Raw genomic sequence first — 23,596 nt, forward strand, 5'->3', positions numbered from 1 at the left:
TAATCCTACCTCCGCCTCTTGCGTACTGTGTGACGTTGGGCAAGTCACTTCTCTGTCCCAGACTGAGCCGTTATTATTATCCGTATTTATTACTCTATTTATTTATGTATTTATTTTACTTGTACGTATCTATTCTATTTATTTTATTTTGTTAGTATGTTTGGTTTTGTTCTCTGTCTCCCCCTTCTAGACTGTGAGCCCACTGTTGGGTAGGGACCGTCTCTATATGTTGCCGACTTGTACTTCCCAAGCGCTTAGTACAGTGCTCTGCACAAAGTAAGCGCTCAATAAATACGATTGATTGATTGATTGATTGATTGAGCCCCCTTTCTCCTCGTCTCCTCCCCATCCTCCCGCCTCTGCCCTACCTCCTCCCCCCCTCCACAGCTCTTGTATGTATTTGTACAGATTTGCTACTTTATTTTTCTTGTACATATCTACTATTCTATTTATTTTGTTAATGACGTGCACAGAGCTATTTATTCTATTTATTTTATTTTGTTAATATGTTTTGTTCTCTGTCTCCCCCTTCTAGGCTGTGAGCCCACTGTTGGGTAGGGACCGTCTCTGTATGGTGCCAACTTGTACTTCCCTAAGCGCTTAGTACAGTGCTCCGCACACAGTAAGCGCTCAATAAATATGATTGAATGAATGAATGAATATAGCTATAATTCTATTTGTTCTGATGATTCTGACACCAGTCCACATGTTTCGTTCTGTTGTCTGTCTCCCCCTTCTAGACTGTGAGCCCGTTGTTGGGTAGGGACCGTCTCTATGTGTTGCCAACTTGTACTTCCCAAGCGCTTAGTACAGTGCTCCGCACCCAGTAAGCGCTCAATAAATATGATTGAATGAATGAATGAATATAGCTATAATTCTATTTGTTCTGATGATTCTGACACCTGTCCACATGTTTCGTTTTGTTGTCTGTCTCCCCCTTCTAGACTGTGAGCCCGTTGTTGGGTAGGGACCGTCTCTATAAGTTGCCGACTAGCGCTTAGTACAGTGCTCTGCACACAGTAAGCGCTCAATAAATACGACTGAATGAATGAATGAATCTCGCTTCCCTCAGCTGTAAAACGGAGATTAAGACTGTGAGCCCCATGTGGGACAGGGACTGTGTCCAACCCAAATGGAAGCAGCGTGGCTCAGTGGAAAGAGCCCGGGCTTTGGAGTCAGAGGTCACGGGTTCAAATCCCAGCTCCGCCAATTGTCAGCTGTGTGACTTTGGGCAAGTCACTTCACTTCTCTGGGCCTCAGTGACCTCATCTGGAAAATGGGGATTACGACGGCGAGCCCGCCGTGGGACAACCTGATCACCTTGTAACCTCCCCAGTTCTTAGAACAGTGCTTTGCACATAGTAAGTGCTTAATAAATGCCATCATTATTTATTTATTATTAGTTGTGGTATTTGTTAAGCGCTTACCGTTTGCTAGGCACTGTACTAAGTGCTGGGGTGTATACAAGCATATCAGTTTGGACACAGTCCCTGTCCCACACTGGGCTCACAGTCTCAATCCCCATTTTACAGATGAGGTATCTGAAGCCCAAAGAAGTTAGGTGGCTTGACCGGGGTCACACACAGCAGACAAGCGGCATTCATGCATTCATTCAATCGTATTTATTGAGCGCTTACTGTGTGCAGAGCACTGTACTAAGCGTTTGGGAAGTCCAAGTTGGCAACATAGAGAGACGGTCCCTACCCAACAACGGGCTCACAGTCTAGAAGGGAGAGACAGACAACAAAAGAAAACATGTCTGAGGTCGTGGGTTCAAATCCCGTACCTCCCCAGTGCTTAGAACAGTGCTTTGCACATAGTAAGCGCTTAATAAATGCCATTATTATTATCTTGTGTCTACTCCGGTGCTCAGAACAGTGCCTGGCACGTAGTAAGCGCTTAACAAACATGGCAATATTATTATTAAGGAGCTTACTATCTGTTGTGAGCAGAGCACTGTACTATGGCTTGGGAGAATTGTACTTTCCAAGCGCTTCGTGGCTCAGTGGAAAGAGCCCGGGCTTTGGAGTCAGAGGTCATGGGTTCGAGTCCCGGCTCCACCACAAGTCTGCTGTGTGACCTTGGGCAAGTCACTTAACTTCTCTGAGCCTCAGTTCCCTCATCTGTAAAAACGGGGATTAAGACTGTGAGCCCCACGTGGGACAACTTGACCACACTGTATCCCCTCCCGGCGCTTAGAACAGTGCTTTCCACATAGTAAGCGCTTAACAAATGCCATCATTATTATTATTATTATTATTATTATGACAGTGCCCTGCACACAGTAAGCGCTCAATAAATACGATTGAATGAATGAATGAATGAATGAATGAGAGTGCAACAGAACTGGCAGACACGACGCCGCTCTCCGATCTTATATCTGCCCCGGGACTTGGAACAGTGCTTGGCACATAGTAAGCGCTTAAATAACATAATTATCATTACCATCGTTAGACCCCTCAGATTAAGGGACGTCTCAACCGCGCGGACGGACGCAAAGGGACAACGGTAGCGAGCCGAAGACGTCCCCCAATGCCAACCGTGCGAATCTCCCCGTGAGGCAGGCGGGTCTTACCCAACTCTCTCAGGGACTTACGCTGGTCTGTCTTCGAGGATGAGGGCGGTGGTGGAGAGGGGTTCAAAATCCAGGTTCCTCCTCACGTTCTGCTTCGGGGACAGGGGCTTGTGAGAGCGGCCAGCTCTTTCTTCATATTCCTAGACACCATCCCGCCCCCCCAAAAAAATTCAGTCAGCACAGGATCGGCAAATCAATCATCAATCAATCGCATTTACTGAGCACTTCCCGCGGGCAGAGCTCTTGGGTGGGCACGATCCAACAGAATTAGCACGTTCCCTGCCCACGACAAGCTTCCAGCCGAGAGGCGGAGACGGACGGAAGGAATGATAATACGAACGGAAATAACTGCGGTATTTGTTAATCAATCAATCAATTGTATTTATTGAGCGCTTACTGTGTGCACAGCACTGTACTAAGTGCTTGGGAAGTACAAGTTGGCAACATATAGAGACAGTCATCAACATCATCAATTGTATTTATTGAGCGGTTACTGTGTGCAGAGCACGGTACCAAGCGCTTGGGAAGTACAAGTTGGCAACATAGAGAGACAGTCCCTACCCACCAGTGGGCTCGCAGTCTAGAAGGGGGAGACAGAGAACAAAACCAAACATATTAACAAAATAAAATAAATAGAATAGATATGTACAAGTAAAATAAATAGAGTAATAAATATGTACAAATATATATACATATATACAGGTGCTGTGGGGAGCGGAAGGAGGTAAGGCAAGGGGATGGAGAGGGGGAGGAGGGGGAGAGGAAGGAGGGGGCTCAGTGTGGGAAGGCCTCCCGGAGGAGGTGAGCTCTCAGTAGGGCTTTGAAGGGAGGAAGAGAGCTAGCTAAGCGCTTGTTAAGCGCTTACTACATGCCAGACACCTTACTAAGTTCTGGGATGGCACATCAGGTCGGACCAGATCCCTGTCCTGCATGGGGTTCACGGTCTCAATCCTCATTTTCCTTCTAGACTGTGAGCCCACTGTTGGGTAGGGACTGTCTCTATATGTTGCCAACTTGGACTTCCCAAGCGCTTAGTCCAGTGCTCTGCACACAGTAAGCGCTCAATAAATACGATTGAATGAATGAATTTTCCAGATGAGGGAATTGAGGCCCAAAGAAGTGAAGTGACTTAATAATAATAATGATGATGGTATTTGTTAAGCGCTTACTATGTGCAAAGCACTGTTCCAAGATCTGGGGGGATACAAGGTGATCAGGTTGTCCCATGTGGGGCTCTCAGTCTTCATCCCCATTAGACAGATGAGGGAACAGGCCCAGAGAAGTGAAGTGACTTGCCCAAAGTCACACAGCTGACAATTGGCGGAGTCGGCATTTGAACCCATGACCTCTGACTCCAAAGCCCGGGCTCTTTCCACTGAGCCACGCTGCTTCTCTGTGACTTGCCCAAGGTCATACAGCCGACAAGTGGCAGAGCCGGGATTAGAACCCAAGACCTTCTGACTGGCAGGCCGGGGCTCTAGCCGCGACACCATGCTGCTCCTGTATATATGTTTGTACGTATTTATTACTCTATTTATTTATTTATTTTACTTGTACATATCTATTCTATTTATTTTATTTTGTTAATATGCTTGGTTTTGTTCTCTGTCTCCCACTTCTAGACTGTGAGCCCACGGTTGGGTAGGGACTGTCTCTATATGTTGCCAACTTGTACTTCCCAAGCGCTTAGTCCAGTGCTCTGCACACAGTAAGCGCTCAATAAATACGATTGATTGATTGATTGATATTCCCTCTCCTGGACTGTGCCTTCTTAGAGTAGCTTCTGTTTAATACATAATGAGATAACCTGATGTAATCTTGTTATGGGCAGGGAATGTGTTTGCTAATTCAGTTCTAATATACTCTCCCAAGTGCTTAGTACAATGCTCTCACATGGCTCAATAAATTCCATTTACTGACCGATCATGGATAAGAAATCAGCATGGCTCAGTGGAAACAGCCCGGGCTTTGGAGTCAGAGGTCGTGGGTTCGAATCCCGGCTCCACCACAAGTCTGCTGTGTGACCTGGGGCAAGTCACTTAACTTCTCTGAGCCTCAGTTACCTCATCTGTAAAAATGGGGATTAAGACTGTGAGCCCCTCGTGGGACAACTTGATCACACTGTATCCCCCCAGCGCTTAGAACAGTGCTTTGCACATAGTATGCGCTTAACAAATGACATCATTATTATTATTATTAAATCATACAAGAGAAGCAGCATGGCTCAGTGGAAAGAGCACGGGCTCAGGAGTCAGAGGTCATGGGTTCTAATCCTGCATATATGTTTGTACGGACTTATTACTCTATTTATTTTACTTGTACACATTTACTATTCTATTTATTTTGTTAATGATGTGCCTTTAGCTTTAATTCTATTTGTTCTGACGACTTGACACCTGTCCACGTTTTGTTTTGTTGTATGTCTCCCCCTTCTAGACTGTGAGCCCATTGTTGGGTAGGGACCGTCTCTATATCATCAATCATATTTATTGAGCGCTTACTGTGTGTGGAGCACTGTACTAAGCGCTCTATATGTCTCTATATGTCGCCAACTTGTACTTCCCAAGTGCTTAGTCCAGTGTTCTGCACAAAATAAGCACTCAATAAATAATTGAATGAATGCCAAGAACGAGCTTACAGTCTAAAGGGGGAGATAGACATTAATATAAATAAATGATAACAACACCCATTTTAGGCCCAGGAGACGGCAAGCTGTTTTGGCAAAACCGAAGCGAAAAACTCCAAACGAAACACTCAGCTACTCAAGAAGTGACCAACCAACACCGATATGCTTCAGTACAGTGCTATGTTGCCAACTTGTACTTCCCAAGCGCTTAGTACAGTGCTCTGCACACAGTAAGCGCTCAATAAATACGATTGATTGACTGATTGATTTGAGACTGCGAGCCCCACGTGGGGCAGGGACTGTGTAACCTGATTTACTTGTATTCACCCCAGTGCATAGTACAGTGCCCGGCACACAGTAAGCACTTAAATACCGCAATTATTATTACTGTGCTTTGCACATAGTAAGCGCTTAACAAATGCCAACATTATTATTATTATTATTATTATTACTGCAATGAAGTTCTTCAGCTAAAGATTCTACTAGAAAAGGGATAAGGGAGCAAGTCTGATGAGTGTTTAATCTGACGGGAACCCACGGATTCCTGAAATGTCTTTTCCAAGGACACAGTATGCCAATCAGGGGAAAAATTCAGGGAGTGACGGAGGACAATCTTTGACGGGATCCGATTTTTAACGACTAGTTTCTGCGCAACGGGGATGGTTCACCAGAGAAACTTATCAGTGAGCTGAGTGAATCAATAATAAGCCACCTGTTTTTAGCCCGAATACTTTTCATCTAGGTTCTGAATAGTCACTTACAGCCAGAAAAAAAAAAAAAAATACACAACACCGCTTTTAGATTCCGAAAGGCAAGTAACAATATTTCCACAGTTGGTCCATCTGCTGAACAGGATTTCAAAACCAGAGGCTCCGGATGCCAAAGTGTAAATGATCACAGACACACAAAAAGCAAGTTGTAATTCCACGGAAAATGGCAGCATGTGATCAGTATGCGTCTAATGCCAAGGACACCACTGTAAGGATTATTACCGTGCTTTAGACGACAGGCAACAAAAGAGCTGTATGAATATGAGACATATGAATATGAATATGGGTATGCGTTTGTCCAGATCATGGGGTGGTCAAACATTAAAAAAAACCTCAACAACCAAGGGTAAAATTGCTCTGGAGCAAGCTGAAAACCAAAGCAAGAGCCACAAAAGAGCAGTATATCAGTAATTCCCAAATAAAGATCATTTTGGGCAATCAATCAATCGTATTTATTGAGCGCTTACTTTGTGCAGAGCACTGTACTAAGTGCTTGGGAAGTCCAAGTTGGCAACATATAAAGTCCCTACCCAACAGTGGGCTCACAGTCTAAAAGGGGGAGACAGAGAACAAAACCAAACATACTAACAAAATAAAATAAATAGAACAGATATGTACAAGTAAAATAAATACATAGAGTAATAATAATAATTGGCATTTATTAAGCGCTTACTATGTGCCAAGCACTGTTCTAAGCGCTGGGGAGGATACAGGGTGATCAGGTTGTCCCAGGTGGGGCTCACAGTCTTAATCCCCATTTTACAGATGAGGTAACTGAGGCCCAGAGAAGTTAAGTGACTTGCCCAAGATCACACAGGAGACATGTGGTGGAGTCGGAATTCGAACCCATGACCTCTGACTCCAAAGCCCGTGCTCTTTCCACTGAGATAGAGGCGGTCTGCTAATTCTGTTGTATTACACTCTCCAAAGCCCTTAGTACAGTGCTCTGCACATAAGCGCTCAATTATTATTGATAATAATAATAATAATGGTATTTGTTAAGCGCTTACTATGTGCCAGGCACTGTACTAAGTGCTGGGGTAGATACAAGATAAGAGGGTTGGACACAGTTCCCGTCCCGTGTGGGGCTCACAGTCTCAATCCCCATTTTCCAGATGAGGGAGCTGAAGCCCAGAGAAGTGAAGTGACTTGCTCAAGGCCACACAGCAGACAAGAGGCAGAGTCGAAATTAGAACCCGTGACCGCCTGACTCCCAAGCCCACGCTTTATCCACCGTGCCATGCTGCTAACCGTACTGTCGGCTGACTGATTAATGTGTGACTGAAAATATAACCGGGCATCAAAACAACCAAACGCAGGAGCTGGGCGATTAGAAACAAGCCGATTAAAAACAAAAACAAACCTAAAACAACCCGCACAGAAGCTCTGGTCGTAAGAAAGCAACAGAATTCCACCAGCGAAACAGAACCGATCGCAAGCTGGCTAACGGAAGTGGAAAATAATAACGATCATGGTATTTGTTAAGCGCTTACTATGTGCCAGACACTGTTCAATCGTATTTATTGAGCGCTTACTGTGTGCAGGGCACTGTACTAAGCGCTTGGTAAGTACACGTTGGCAACATATAGAGACAGTCCCCACCCAACAGTGGGCTCACAGTCTAGAAGGGGGAGACGGGGAACGAAACAAGACATATTAACAAAATAAAATAAATAGAATAAATATGTACAAATAAAATAAATACATAGAGTAATAAATACATACAAACATACATACATATATACAGGTGCTGTGGGGAGGGGAAGGAGGTAAGGCGAGGGGATGGAGAGGGGGAAGAGGAGCGCCGGGGTGGATATAAGCAAATCGGGAGGGACACAGTCCCTGTCCCACATGGGACTCACTGTCTCAATCCCCATTTTCCAGATGAAGTCACTGAGGCACGGAGAAGGGCTATGACTTGTCCGAGGTCACCCAGCAGACGAGTGGTGGAGGCGGGATTCGAACCCACGCTTTTCTGAGTCCCAGGCCTGGGCTCTAGCTACTATGCCATGCTGCTTCTTATTTATTTATTTTATTTGCATGTATTTATTCCATTTATTTTATTTTGATACTATGTTTCGTTTTGTTGTCTGTCTCCCCCTTTTAGACTGTGAGCCCGCTGTTGGGTCGGGGCCGTCTCTATATGTTGCCAACTTGGACATCCCAAGCGCTTAGTCCAGTGCTCTGCACACAGTAAGTGCTCAATAAATCCGATTGAATGAATGAATGAATGGTCATTATCTGGTCAATTCAGATTTTAACAAATGCGTTTTTCTCAAAGTGCATATGTAGGTGAGTCAAAAATGGGTTTTTTTTGGGTGGGGGAGTGTTTAAATGCAATTCTCAGGATAAGTAGCTCAATTCTTAACATTCTCCATGGGATATGGTTGGGAAAGGTCTCCAACTGTTTCATTCCTGCATTTCCTACATGCCAAGACAATTTAATTTAGAGAAGGGAAGGAAGGGCGGGATGCGTTCACGCCACGAAAGCGGGACTGAAGTCATTTAGACTAATCCTTTCATTCATTCATTCATTCAATCGTATTTATTGAGCGCTTACTGTGTGCAGAGCACTGTACTAAGCGCTTGGGAGTTACAAGTTGGCAACATATAGAGACGGTCCCTACCCAACAGTGGGCTCACAGTCTAGAAGGGGGAGACAGAGAACAAAACAAAACGTATTAACAAAATAAAATAAATAAATAGAATAGATACAAGTAAAATAAATAAATAAATAAATAGAATAATAAATACGTACAAACATATGTACATGTGCTGTGGGGAAGGGAAGGAGGTAAGGCGGGGGGGATGGAGAGGGGTTGGAGGGGGAGAGGCTACTGGCTAGTTGACTACTTTCCTAGGAATGGCATTAAATTGGCCTTAATTAATCCTTTGACAGTGTGGGACATGGACTACGTCCAGGCTGACTAACTTGGATTTACCCCAGTGCTTGGCACGTAGTAAGCGCTTAACAAGTACCATGTTCTCCCTTGACTCAAGAGTCATCGAGTGGCAAGAAAGGATGAAGATGAAATACTAAATAACAGAGAAGCAGTGTGGCTCGGTGGAAAGAGCCCGGGCTTTGGAGTCGGAGGTCAGGGGTTCAAGCCCCGGCTCCACCAGTTGTCAGCTGTGGGACTTTGGGCAAGTCACATCACTTCTCTGTGCCTCAGTTTCCTCATCTGTAAAATGGGGATTAAAATTGTGAACCCCCCGTGGGATAACCTGGTCACCTTGTATCCTCCCCAGCGCTTAGAACGGTGCTTTGCACATAGTAAGCGCTTAATAAATGCCATCATTATTATTATTATTATTATTTAATAATAACAATGGTGACACTTGTTAAGCGCTTACTATATATTCCTATATAAATTACTATATATACTATAGCATATATACAGTGTAGTATATACACTATATATACTATAGTATATATACAGTATAGTATATACTAGTATATATAGTATACATATAGTATAGTATATAGTGTATATATATATACTATATAGAGAGAGAGAAGCAGGGTGGCTCAGTGGAAAGAGCATGGGCTTTGGAGCCAGAGGTCATGGGTTCGAATCCCTACTCCGCCACATGTCTGCTGTGTGACCTTGGGCAAGTCATTTAACTTCTCTGAGCCTCAGTTCCCTCATCTGTAAAATGAGGATTAAGACTGAGAGCCCCACGTGGGACAACCTGATCACCTTGTATCCCCCCAGCGCTTAGAACAGTGCTTTGCACATAGTAAGTGCTTAACAAATGCCATTATTATTATTATTATTATTATTCCGCTTACTATATATATGAGAAGCAGCGTGGTTCAGTGGAAAGAGCACGGGCTTTGGAGTCAGAGGTCATGGGTTCAAATCCTGCTCTGCCAATTGTCAGCTGTGTGACTTTGGGCAAGTCACTTAACTTCTCTGTGCCACAGTTACCTCATCTGCAAAATGAGGATGAATACTGTGAGCCCCCCGTGGGACAACCTGACCATCTTGTAAGCTCCCCAGCGCTTAGAACAGTGCTTTGCACATGGCGCTTAATAAATGCTATCATTATTATTATTATTATTATTCCAGACACTGGACTATGTGCTGGGGTGGATACAGGTAAATTGGTTTGGACGCAGTCCCTGCCCCATATGGGGCTCACAGTCTCAATCCCCATTTTCCAGATGAGGGAAATGAGGCCCAGAGAAGGGAAGTGACTTGCCCAAGGTCACCCAGCATTCATTCATTCATTCATTCATTCAATAGTATTTATTGAGCACTTACTGTGTGCAGAGCACTGTACTAAGCGCTTGGGAAGTACAAATCTTGCACATAGCTTTAATTCTGTTTGTTCTGACGATTTGGACACCTGTCTATATGCTTTGTTTTGTTGTCTGTCTCCCCCTTCTAGACTGTGAGCCCACTGTTGGGTAGGGACCATCTCTATTGCCGACTAGTACTTTCCAAGCGCTTAGTACAGTGCTCTGCACACAGTAAGCACTCAATAAATACGACTGAATGAATGAATGAATGAATGAAATCGGCAACACATGAGACGGTCCCTACCCAACAACGGGCAAGTGGCGGGGCAGGGATTAGAACCCGTGACCTTCCGACTCCTGGGCCCAGGCTAGATCTGCTACACCAGGCTGCTACTCGCACGTCAATTAAGCACATCTGGGCCCTCCCCCAAAACGTGACAACAAAAATCCCTGAAATCATGAAATGTTTTAAGTTTAAGTCAATGTTTCTTTAAAGATTTCACTGAGAAAATGTTTCCGCAACATCTGACCGGCGCTAGTTTACAGAAAGGTGGATGGCCGGTGAGTGGTGTAACAAGGCTACTTAAATATTGGGGCCCTAATGCCAAAATAGTTCATTCATACAACTGAATTTGAATTTGAACTTCAATTTGCTTCAAGTTCAAGCAAATTGACAGTATTTATTGAGCGCTTACTGTTGCTGAGCACTGCAGTATGCGCTTGGGAGAGTACAATAGAAGAATAGAACAGATGCATAATAATAATAATAATAATAATAATAATAATAATAATAATAGCATTTATTAAGCACTTACTATGTGCAAAGCACTGTTCTAAGCGCTGGGGAGGTTACAAGGTGATCAGGTTGTCCCACGGGGGGCTCACAGTCTTAATCCCCATTTTACAGATGAGGGAACTGAGGCACAGAGAAGTTAAGTGACTTGCCCAAAGTCACACAGCTGACACTTGGTAGAGCCGGGATTTGAACCCATGACCTCTGACTCCAAAACCCGTGATCTTTCCACTGAGCCCCTGCCCACAACAAGCTTACAGTCCAGAGGGGGAGACAGACATGAACGGAAATAAAGAATTGACAGATATTGACCTGAGTGGTGTGGGGATCATCATCATCATCAATCACATTTATTGAGCGCTTACTGTGTGCAGAGCACTGTACTAAGCGCTTGGGAAGTACAAGTTGGCAACATATAGAGACAGTCCCGACCCAACAGCGGGCTCACAGTCTAAAACGGGGAGACAGAGAACAAAACCAAACATACTAACAAAATAAAATAAATAGAATAGATATGTACAAGTAAAATAGAGTAATAAATATGTACAGAGAAGTGACGTGACTTGCCCAAAGTCACACAGTCAGGGAAGGCCTCTTGGAGGAGAAGGGCCTTCGATAAGGCTTTGAACGGGGCGGGCAGAATCATGGTTAGATATGAAGATAATATAGATAATATATATAGATAGATAATACACATAGATAGATAATACATATAGATAATATAGATAGATATGAAGAGGAATTCTTTTTCAATAACTGGCAAAACACTGACCCATCCCCACACACACAAAAGACTGGGGAACCCATTAAATACGATTGATACTCAATAAATACGATTCAATACGAATCAATACGTATTAAATTCAATACGTATTAAATACGAACTCAATAAATACGATTGATTGATTGATTTGATTCGTTTTTTTTCCTTTCCTATTTCCTGGAGAATGGGGCGGGGAAGCGCAGGCCCATTTTTCTTTGAACAGCAAAACCATCACTGGGGGCTCCGCGTTACCAGGGGCAGACAACTCCAGAATATGGGCGAGGCACACCACGTTGGACAATTTAAGCTGCCCGGAATCCCGCGGCATTTCCCCACACCAGGCTGTCCGTCTCCAAGCAGCCCGAACCTTTCAAACCGTTTCGGGGTTTTTTCAGCCAGGCGGGAGACGGACGCTGCCATCTTCACACGCCGCCCTTGGAAAATTTGAGACAAAGCCCCAAGGGAGGCATAATGGAAGGGCGGAAAGATAAAGGTATGCGACGCGGTATCTGCTCATAAAACCGTTTGAGAGGAATATCGATTTTGGACGGTCGCCGCCGACTGAACCGGACCTAGAGAGCTGCCGATAAAAAATGTGTAAAAGCCGGGCTTCGAGTGCCGCGTGACGAGTCCCTCTCCCGACGGGCTGCGATCATCTGGATCGCGGCACCGAGTCTGACTTCTGCCGTCCGTATGACTCATTCACCGAGCCGGGAGATTTTTCAGAAAAAATCCATCCAACTGAAGCGAGATCCACTCAGCCTCTGGAGGGGCAGGGCTCGCGCTCCGGAGAGGAAAAATGAAGTCTAGCCCCCTCCCGGATCCTGGCTGCTAAAAATGTGGATGGCGTAAAGAGAGGCACTGCCGAATTAGAGCCTACTGTTGGGTAGGGATTGTCTCTGTATGTTGCCAAGTTGTACTTACCAAGCGCTTAGTACAGTGCTCTGCACACAGTAAGCGCTCAATAAATATGATTGATTGATTGATTAAAGAAAAGCCCGCCGCGCCAACGAGGATGGGTTCCTCTGGCGGGCTCCGTCCCCCGTGGGAGGATGGACGCGACGGCTGCCGAACGCCGGGCCGGTGGTGTTCGTCCCCCCCTCGGCACCAGACGTGGCAGGTGGCGTCCGGCCGATCCCGCGTCCGGCGTCCACTCACCATGAAAGCTGCGGGTGGTCAGCGGCGGCCCGGCCGACACTCCATCGCCCGTCCCGGCGCCCGGACGTCGACAGGGCCCGGGAGAGCGATCGGGGGCGGGCGGTGCGAGCGGGAGGGGAGGAGGGGGTGGCCTTCGCGGTTCCGCCCTCCGCCTTCTCTCCCCTTCCAGAACGTGAGCCGTCCGCGACCAAAGGGAAGGCTGGAGCCAGCTGGGAGGCGGCCGGATTAACCATCTGCAGGCGCAAAACCCATCCTTCGGGCCGGCCTTAAGGAGCCGGGCTGGGAACAAAGGAACGGTAGGACGCCTCCCTGAAATCAAATCAGCCGCGGTCTCCGCTATGTCGGCGCGGAGGTGGATTTGGGAAGCCCCCCTCTGCGAGTAAAACGGTCAATCTGCGGTGGCCACACAGAATTGGAAGCCTCTCTCTCTCTCTAATCCCTCACACGACTCCACAGAGTCAGCGTGCGATTACTCAATTAGTCCTCTGTCTGACACGGAATGTGGCTTCCATTTTGTCCCCTAACATTATTCGCTGACTTTCCAGACAACGAGGATGCTCCAGCTGGGCTCGCGTCGCCCCGCGATCCGGACCGGGAAGAAACGTCGGCTCTCAAGAATAATCACGGTCTCCGCTCCGCTCTTGCGCCGGGCTGAGCACCGGGGTGGATATGGGACGACCCCATCGGCGACTCCCCCGACCCCGCAAGGTCTCAATCAATCAATCAATCAATCGTATTTATTGAGTGCTTACTGTGTGCAGAGCACTGTACTAAGTGCTTGGGAAGTACAAGTTGGCAACATATAGACAGAGAACAAAACCAAACATACTAAAAAAATAAAATAAATAGTGTGAGAGGGTGGAGGAACAGGTATTTCATCCCCATTTTTTCAGAGCGGGGGGAAAAGATCAGGCACGGAGAGGTTGAGTGATTCGACCGGGGTCAGGCGGCAGAGCCGGGATGGGAACCCAGGTGTCCTGCCCAACGGGGGCGGGGTCTGTCCGGGTGACCTCGTGTTTCGACGGGAATTTTGTTGGGGAATTGGTCACGCTATCCGGGCGACGAGTGCCTGTCCGGATAGAGCGCGATGGGGCATCTTTAGAGACGCTTGGTTTTGTTCTCTGTCTCCCCCTTTTAGACTGTGAGCCCGCTGTTGGGTAGGGACTGTCTCTATATGTTGCCAACTTGTACTTCCCAAGCGCTTAGTCCAGTGCTCTGCACACAGTAAGCGCTCAATAAATACGATTGATGATGATGATGATCTTTAGAGACGTTTGCGCCCTGGCACCTGGGATTTGGAGAAAGAAGTCGGCGTCTAGTAAAACCCTGCTCTCCGACACAAAAAAACACTTGGCTGTCAGCACAGCTGCACGGACTGTAAACTGACAAATGAAGCATTATGGGGAGTAAGATAATAATAATAATGGCATTTGTTAAGCGCTTACTATGTGCAGAGCACTGTTCTAAGCGCTGGGGGATACAAGGTGATCAGGTTGTCCCACGTGGGGCTCACAGTCTTAATCCCCATTTTACAGACGAGGTAACTGAGGCTCAGAGAAGTTAAGTGACTTGCCCAAGGTCACACAGCAGACATGTGGCGGAGCAGGACTCGAACCCATGACCTCTGACTCCAAAGCCCGGGTTCTTTCCACTGAGCCACGCTGCCTGAGACATGAGACAGTGAGCTGACGTGTCTGCTGAGTGACCTTGAACAAGTCCTCTACACCGAAAGCTCGTTGTGGCCAGAGAATGGGTCTGTTTATTGTTACATTGTACTTTCCCAGGAGCTTAGTACAGTGCCCTGCGCACGGTAAGCGCTCAATAAATTCGACTGACTGGATGAGGGAGGGTCACTTCCCTTCTCTGGGCCTCAGTTCCCTCATCTGTAAAACGAGGATCAAGACTGTGAGCCCTATGCGGTACACGGCCTGTGTCCAACCTCCTTGAGAAGCAGCGTGGCTCAGTGGAAAGAGCCCGGGCTTGGGAGTCAGAGGTCATGGGTTCGAATCCTGACTCCACCACTTGACAGCTGTGTGACCCTGGGCAAGCCACTTAACTTCTCTGGGCCTCCGTTACCTCATCTGTAAAATGGGGATGAAGACTGTGAGCCCCACGTGGGACAACCTGATCACCTTGTATTCCCCCCCAGCGCTTAGAACAGTGCTTCACACATAGTAAGCGCTTAACAAATACCATCATTATTATTATTACTACTACTACTACTAATTAGTACTACTACTACTAATCTTGTATCCCCAGCACTTAGTACAGTGCTTGGCACACAGCGCTTAAATACCACAAATATGATTATTATGAGACACATCAGAATGCGTGCCTCATGTGGGACCGCGATAATGTCCCTCCTCACCTCGTATCTGCCCCAATCAATCAATCGCATTTATTGAGCGCTTACTGTGTGCAGAGCACTGTACTAAGCGCTTGGGAAGTCCAAGTTGGCAACATAGAGAGACAGTCCCTACCCAACAGTGGGCTCACAGTCTAGAAGGGGGAGACAGAGAACAAAACCAAACATATTAACAAAATAAAATAAATAGAATAGATATGTACAAGTAAAATAAATAAATAGAGTAATAAATATGTACAAACATATATATATATATATATATATATATACAGGTGCTGTGGGGAAGGGAAGGAGGTAAGACGGGGGGGACGGGGGGATAAAACAGTGCTCAGCACAAAGTCACCACTTACACACCCAGAAACACCACAACAATAACCGAAGCCGACTTCGAGCCAAGTCCCGCCTCACTGTAAAACATTTTTACTCCTTTTTCTGTCTGGCCATTTAGGCAAACACAACACTACGGGCGGGTGACCACCTAGATTATTATTTTTTTGGTCAGGGAACTAAAATACGCATTTATTTTTCTCAAGATAAAGAAGGCCAAGACGGCTATTGGGAGATAAAGGAAGTCTAATCAGCCCGCCAAGGCGAGGCATTTTGAAACCGCAATTCTGTATCGCCTGGGATCTCTCCAACATCGGAAATCTACGGTATTTATCGAGCGCTTACTATGTGCAGAACGCTGGAGGAGCAGCGTGGCTCAGTGGAAACAGCCAGGGCTTTGGAGTCAGAGGTCATGGGTTCGAACCCCACCTCCGCCACATGTCTGCTGTGTGACCTTGGGCAAGTCGCTTAACTTCTCTGAGCCTCAGTTCCCTCATCTGTAAAATGGGGATTAAGACTGTGGGCCCCACGTGGGACAACCTGATCACTTTGTACCCCCCAGCGCTTAGAACAGTGCTTTGCACATAGTAAGCGCTGAACAAATGCCAACATTATTTTTTACAAGCGCTTAGTACAGTGCTCTGCACATAGTAAGAGCTCAATAAATACGACTGATTGATTGATTGCTTTGAGAGTACAATACAATGGAGTTAGTAGACGCGTTCCCTGCCCGTAACGAGTTTACAGTCTAGTGGGGGAAAATGTGGGACTTTTGGAGGGACATTTAAGTCCACCTCATCCTCTCCCACCTAATAATAATAATGGTATCTGTTAAACGCTTACTATGTGCCAGGCACTGTACTGAGCACCGGGGTGGATACAAGCAAATCGCATTGGACACAGTCCCTGCCCCACGAGGGGCTCACAGTCTCACTCCTCATCCCCATACGGGGCAGTTGTATTTTTGAGAAGCAGCGTGGCTCGGGGGAAAGAGCCCGGGCTTTGGAGTCCGAGGTCATGGGTTCAAATCCCAGCTCCGCCAGTTGTCAGCTGCGCGACTTTGGGCGAGTCACTTCACTTCTCTGTGCCTCAGTTCCCTCATCTGTAACATGGGGATGGAGACTGTGAGTCCCCCGTGGGACAACCTGATCACCTTGTAACCTCCCCAGCGCTTTGCGCATCGTAAGCGCTTAATAAATGCCGCCACTATTATTATTTTACAGGTGAGAAGCAGCGTGGCTCATTGGAAAGAGCCCGGGCTTTGGAGTCAGAGGCCACGGGTTCAAATCCCGGCTTCGCCAATTGTCAGCTGGGTGACTTTGGACAAGTCACTTCACTTCTCTAGGCCTCAGTTCCCTCATCTGTAGAATGGGGACGAAGACGGTGAGCCCCACGTGGGACAACCTGATTACCTTGTACCTACCCCAGCGCTTAGAACAGTGCTTGGCACATAGTAAGCACTGAACAAATACCGACATTATTATTAGTATTATAACTGAGGCCCAGAGAAGTGAAGCGACTTGCCCAAGGTTACACAACGGACAAGTGGTGAGGTTGGGATTAGAACCCAGGACCTTCTGTCTGACGGGCCCGGGATTTTGTCACTACGCCATGCTGCTCCTCACTGTTCCCCGCGGCCCCACCAAATCCACATCCTTAGCTTTAGGGGGAAGGATGAGGAGCCGGCCTTCCAATGGGAATAGAAGAGTGGGGCACTTTGGAAGTCTTTAAGTCTCCTGCCAGGCTTTTGTGAACAGTGCTCTGCACATAGTAAGCGCTTAATAAATACCATCATTATTATTATTATTATTATTTTGTCCAGAAAAGCTGTTACTACAGAAGCAGCGTGGCACAGTAGAAAAGAGCCCGGGCTTTGGAGTCAGAGGTCGTGGGTTCAAATCCCAGCTCGCCATTTGTCAGCTGTGTGGCTTTGGGCAAGTCACTTCACTTCTCTGGGCCTCAGTTCCCTCATCTGGAAAATGGGGGTGAAGACTGTGAGCCCCCCCGTGGGACAATCTGATCACCTTGTAACCTCCCCAGCGCTTAGAACAGTGCTTTGCACATAGTAAGCGCTTAATAAATGCCATTATTATTATTATTATTATTACTGGGCTCGACAGTTTCGGACGCTCCTGATTTGTCATTATAACGCTGTTATGCGCTCGGCCAATTTCCGAAAGCTGGAAGTTTTCCTGGGCGTGTATATTCCGCGATAACAGGAGCGCCAGAAAGCAGCACGGCCTGAGTGGAAAGAGCACAAGGAGACCCTGGTTCTAATCCCGGCTCTGCCACTTGCCTGCTGTGTGACCTTGGGCACTTCACTCCGCTTCTCTGGGCCTCAGTTCCCTCATCTGTAAAATGGGGATTGAGACTGTGAGCCCCCCGTGGGGCAACCTGCTCACCTTTTATTCTCCCCAGCACTTAGAACAGTGCTTTGCACATAGTAAGCGCTTACTAAATGCCATCATCCTCATTCTCTCTGCCTCAGTTCCCTCGTTTGTAAAGTGAGGATTGAGACCGTGAGCCCATTCCTTCCTCTCCCCCTCATCCCCCTCTCCATCCCCCCATCTTACCTCCTTCCCTTCCCCACAGCACCTGTATATATGTATATATGTTTGTACATATTTATTACTCTATTTATTTGTTTATTTTACTTGTACCTATCTATTCTATTTATTTAATTTTGTCAGTATGTTTGGTTTTGTTCTCTGTCTCCCCCTTTTAGACTGTGAGCCCACTGTTGGGTAGGAACCGTCTCTATATGTTGCCAATTTGTACTTCCCAAGCGCTTAGCACAGTGCTCTGCACACAGTAAGCGCTCAATAAATACGATTGATGATGGTAATGATGATGATTCTCTCTGCCTCAGTTCCCTCGTTTGTAAAGTGAGGATTAGAGGAGGAGAGTAAAGTGAGGAGAAGCAGCGTGGCTCAGTGGAAAGAGCCCGGGCTTTGGAGTCAGAGGTCATGGGTTCAAATCCCGGCTCCGCCACTTGTCAGCTGTGTGACTTTGGGCCAGTCACTTCACTTCTCTGGGCCTCAGTTACCTCATCCGTAAAATGGGGATTGAGACTGTGAGCCCCCCGTGGGACAACCTGCTGCTCACCTTGTATTCTCTCCAGCGCTTAGAACAGTGCTTTGCACATAGTAAGCGCTTAATAAACGCCATCATCATCATTCTCTCTGCCTCAGCTCCCTCGTTTGTAAAGTGAGGATTGAGACCGTGAGCCCCACGTGGGACAGGGACCTTGTCTAACTCAATCTGTGAGTTACTTAAGACTGTGAGCCCACTGTTGGGTAGGGACTGTCTCTATGTGTTGCCAACTTGTACTTCCCAAGCGCTTAGTACAGTGCTCTGCACACAGTAAGTGCTCAATAAATACGATTGATGATGAATCTGCTTGTACCCACCCCAGCGCTTAGTACGGTGCCTGGCACACAGTAAGTGCTTAACAAATACCATAATTATTGTTATTATTATTATTATTAGTACAGGGACTGTATCCAACCTGATTAGCCTGCATCTACCCCAGTGTTTAGTACAGCACCTCCAACACGGAAAGCTCTTAACCTCCTCACCGAGCCTAGTTCTCGCCCGTCCCGCCGTCGACCCCCGGCCCCCATCCTCCCCCTGGCCTGGAATGCCCTCCCTCCGCACAGCTGCCAAACTAGCTCTCCTTCCCTTCCCCACAGCACCTGTATATATGTATATATGGTTGAACATATTTATTACTCTATTTATTTATTTTACTTGTACATTTCTATCCTATTAATTTTATTCTGTTGGTATGTTTGGTTCTGTTCTCTGTCTCCCCCTTTTAGACTGTGAGCCCACTGTTGGGTAGGGACTGTCTCTATGTGTTGCCAATTTGTACTTCCCAAGCGCTTAGTACAGTGCTCTGCACATAGTAAGCGCTCAATAAATACGATTGATTGATTGATTGATAGCTCTCTTCCTCCCCTTCTAGACTGTGAGCCCACTGTTGGGTAGGGACCGTCTCTATATGTTGCCAACTTGTACTTCCCAAGCGCTTAGTACAGTGCTCTGCACACAGTAAGCGCTCAATAAATACGATTGAATGAATGAATGAATGAGGCCTTCCCTCTTCCCCCTTATCCTCTCCCCCTCCCCATCCCTCCCACCCTACCTCCTTCCCCTCCCCACAGCACCTGTATATCTGTTTGTACAGATTTATTACTCTATTTATTTTACTTGTACTTATTTACTATTCTATTTATTTTGTTAATGATGTGCATTTGGCTTTAATTCTATTTGTTCTGACGACTTGACACCTGTCAACATGTTTTGTTGTCTGTCTCCCCCTTCTAGACTGTGAGCCCGTTGCTGGGTAGGGACCGTCTCTCGATGTTGCCAACTTGTACTTCCCAAGCGCTTAGTCCAGTGCTCTGCACACAGTAAGCGCTCAATAAATACGACAATGAATAAATGAATGAACTTAAACACCATAAGAGAAGTCTCTGTGTCTCAGCTGCCTCATCTATCTGCAGTAAGCTTGTTGTGGTCAGGGTAGGTGTCTACCAACTCATATTGTTATCTTGTGCTCTCAAGCGCTCAGTCCAGTGTTCTGCACGCAGTAGGTGCTCAATAAGTACTACCGATCGACCAATTTGTAAAATAGGGATTAAATACCTGCTCTCCCTCAGTCTGAGCCCCAAGAGGTACAGGGGATGTGTCCCACCTAATTATACTCTATTCTCCACAGCGCTTAAATCATCAAGAAGCAGCACGGCTTAGTGGCTAGAACCCGGGCCTGGGGGTCAGAGGGACCTGGGTTCTAATCCCGACTCCGTCACTGAGCCCGGGCTTGGAGTCAGAGTTCATGGGTTCAAATCCCGGCTCTGCCAACTGTCAGCTGTGTGACTTTGGGCAAGTCACTTAACTTCTCTGGGCCTCAGTGGCCTCATCTGTAAAAACAGGGATTAAGACTGTGAGCCCCATGAGGGACAACGTGATCACCTTGTATCCTCCCCAGCACTTAGAACAGTGCTTTGCACATAGTAAGCGCTTAACAAATACCAACATTACTATTATTATTCTCTGGGCCTCAGTACCTCATTTGGAAAATGGGGATTAAGACTGTGAGCCCCCCATGGGACAACCTGATCACCTTGTAACCTCCCCAGTGCTTAGAACAGTGCTTTGCACAAAGCAAGCACTTAATAAATGTCATTATTATTATTATTATTATCTGGAAAATGGGGGTTAAGGGTGTGACCCCCATGCGGGATAGGGACTGTGTCCCCCATGATTAACTTGTATCTACCCCAGTGCTTAGAACAGTGCTTTCACAAGCACCATGATTATTATTACTATTATTATTTCTGTCTTCCTCTTCTAGACTGTGAGCCCACTGTTGGGTAGGGACCGTCTCTATATGTTGCCAACGTGTACTTCCCAAGCACTTAGTACAGTGCTCTGCACACAGTAAGCGCTCAATAAACACGATTGAATGAATGAATGAATATTATTACCATTCCGATTCAACTGTAAACTTCATTCATTCACTCAATCGTATTTATTGAGTGCTTACTGTGTGCAGAGCACTGTATTAAGCACTTGGAAATCAATCAATCATATTCATTGAGCTCTTACTGTGTGCATAGCACTGTACTAAGCGCTTGGAAAGTACAGTTCAGCAACAGATAGAGGCAATCCCTACCCAACAACGGGCTCACAGTCCAGAAAAGCCCACTGTTGGGTAGGGACTGTCTCTATATGTTGCCAACTTGTACTTCCAAAGCGCTTAGTACAGTGCTCTGCACACAGTAAGCGCTCAATAAATATGATTGATTGATTGATAGAAGGGGGAGAGAGACATCAAAACGAAACAAGTAGACAGGCAAAGGAAAAGGGGGGGGGCTCAATCTGGGATGGCCTCCTGGAGGAGGTGAGCGGGGAATGAATACCTGTTCTCCCTTCTGCTTACAGTGTGAGCCCCACGTGGGACAGGGACTGTGTCCGAACTTAACTTGTACCTACTTCAGAGCTTAGGAAATCAATCAATCCATCAATCGTATTTATTGAGCGCTTACTGTGTGCACAGCACTGTACTAAGCGCTTGGGAAGTCCAAGTTGGCAACATATAGAGACGGTCCCTACCCAACAGCGGGCTCACAGTCTAGAAGGGGGAGACAGAGAACAAAACCAAACATATTAACAAAATAAAATCAATAGAATAAACGTGTCCAAATAAAATAGAGTAATAAATCAATCAATCGTATTTATTGAGCGCTTACTGCGTGCAGAGCACTGGACTAAGCGCTTGGGATGTCCAAGTTGGCAACATCTAGAGATGGTCCCTACCCAACAGCCGGCTCACAGTCGGAAAGCGACTGACACCTAGTAATCTTTAAAACATCATGAAAATCCTCCTCCTCCTATTATTATTATTATACCATTTCAGATTTTGAGCCCCTCTAAGCCAGAGACCCCGTTAGCTAATTTTCCCTGGCCTCTCCTTCCGGGTTCAGTACCCCGCAGCACGCTTGACCGCGGTGAAGAGGTCGGAGGATATTTGAGGATGATGATGATGATGATGGCATTTGTTAAGCGCTTACTATGTGCAAAGCACTGTTCTAAGCGCTGGGGGGGATACAATGTGACCAGGTTGTCCCACATGGGGCTCACAGTCTTCATCCCCATTTTTACAGATGAGGTAACTGAGGCCCAGAGAAGCAAAGTGACTTGCCCAAGGTCACACAGCAGACTTGTGGTGGAGCGGGGATTCGAACCCATGACCTCTGCCTCCAAAGCCCGGGCTCCTTCCGCTGAGCCACGCTGCTTCTCAAAACCGCACTTCCCAACAGCCAAAACGGTAGCCCAGGAAGAGATAAAAAGGAACTGCCGCCTGACCCAGAGGTGCCTCGTTTCAGGTTTAAAAGCCTTTAAAGGCCAGGAACACTTCGACTGAGACGCGGATAAATATACGCACGCGTGTCACATACGGTAAAGTGGTTCTCAAAAAAAAAAAACCCAACAAAAAAACCAACCAACCAACCAAAAAAAACCAAAACTCGCTCTCGTTCTTGGACAAATCACATCTCTGAGTTTTGATTTTTACGACCACTACTCCATCAACCACTTCCTGCCCAGGGGTTTCCTCTATGCTCGCTGTTCCTCGACTCGAATATTACTCTATTTATTTATTTATTTTACTTGTACATACCTATTCTATTTATTTTATTTTGTTAGTATGTTTGGTTTTGTTCTCTGTCTCCCCCTTTTACACTGTGAGCCCCCTGTTGGGTAGGGACTGTCTCCATATGTTGCCAATTTGGACTTCCCAAGCGCTTAGTACAGTGCTCTGCACATAGTAAGTGCTCAATAAATACAATTGATGATGATGATGATAAAAAGGCCCACCAGAACCAGCAACAACAACTAGCAATGGCACGGGAGAAGCAGTGTGGCCTAATGGCTAGAGCCCCGGCTTGGGATTAGGAAGGTCATGGGTTCTAATCCCAGCTCGGCCACTTGTCCGCTGTGTGACCTTGAGCAAGTCATTTCACTTCTCTGAGCCTCAGTGACCTCATCTGGAAAATGGGGATTACGAGTGTGAGCCCCACGTGCGACAATATGATTGTCCTGTATCTACCCCAGAGCTTAGAACAGTGCTTCGCACATAGTAAGCATTTAACAAATACCATTATTATCAATAATAATAAAATGGGGAGTAAGGCTGTGAATCCCATGTGGGACAGGGACAGTGTCCAACCTATTTATTCTATTCTATTTATTTTATTTTGTTAATATGCTTTGTTTTATTGTCTGTCTCATCACCATCATCATCATCAATCGTATTTATTGAGCGCTTACTGTGTGCAGAGCACTGTACTAAGCGCTTGGGAAGTACAAATTGGCAACATATAGAGACGGTCCCTACCCAACAGTGGGCTCACAGTCTAAAAGGGGGAGACAAAACCAAATGGACTAACAAAATAAAATAAATAGAA

General features: G+C 46.3%; 1 protein-coding gene across 4 annotated transcripts in view; it reads right to left on the reverse strand.

Annotated features, from left to right (window-relative positions):
- The window catches only part of TBC1D14 (TBC1 domain family member 14), a 139,747-nt gene that overhangs the window by 58,593 nt on the left and 57,558 nt on the right, over positions 1–23,596 (reverse strand). For 2 of the 4 annotated variants that reach the window (XM_038745072.1, XM_038745073.1), the window contains one exon: positions 2,597–2,715. Coding sequence is in view for 1 of the 4 variants with exons in the window: in XM_038745070.1 (XP_038600998.1) it covers positions 2,597–2,715; positions 12,932–12,934 (122 nt within the window). In the remaining 3 variants the exon portion in view is untranslated. Of the gene's footprint in view, positions 1–2,575; positions 2,716–12,931; positions 12,980–23,596 lie in introns of those variants that run through there. The other 2 variants (XM_038745070.1, XM_038745071.1) reach the window with 2 other exon arrangements.

Source organism: Tachyglossus aculeatus, chromosome 4 (genome assembly GCF_015852505.1).
Source record: "Tachyglossus aculeatus isolate mTacAcu1 chromosome 4, mTacAcu1.pri, whole genome shotgun sequence".
Taxonomy (NCBI): domain Eukaryota; kingdom Metazoa; phylum Chordata; class Mammalia; order Monotremata; family Tachyglossidae; genus Tachyglossus; species Tachyglossus aculeatus.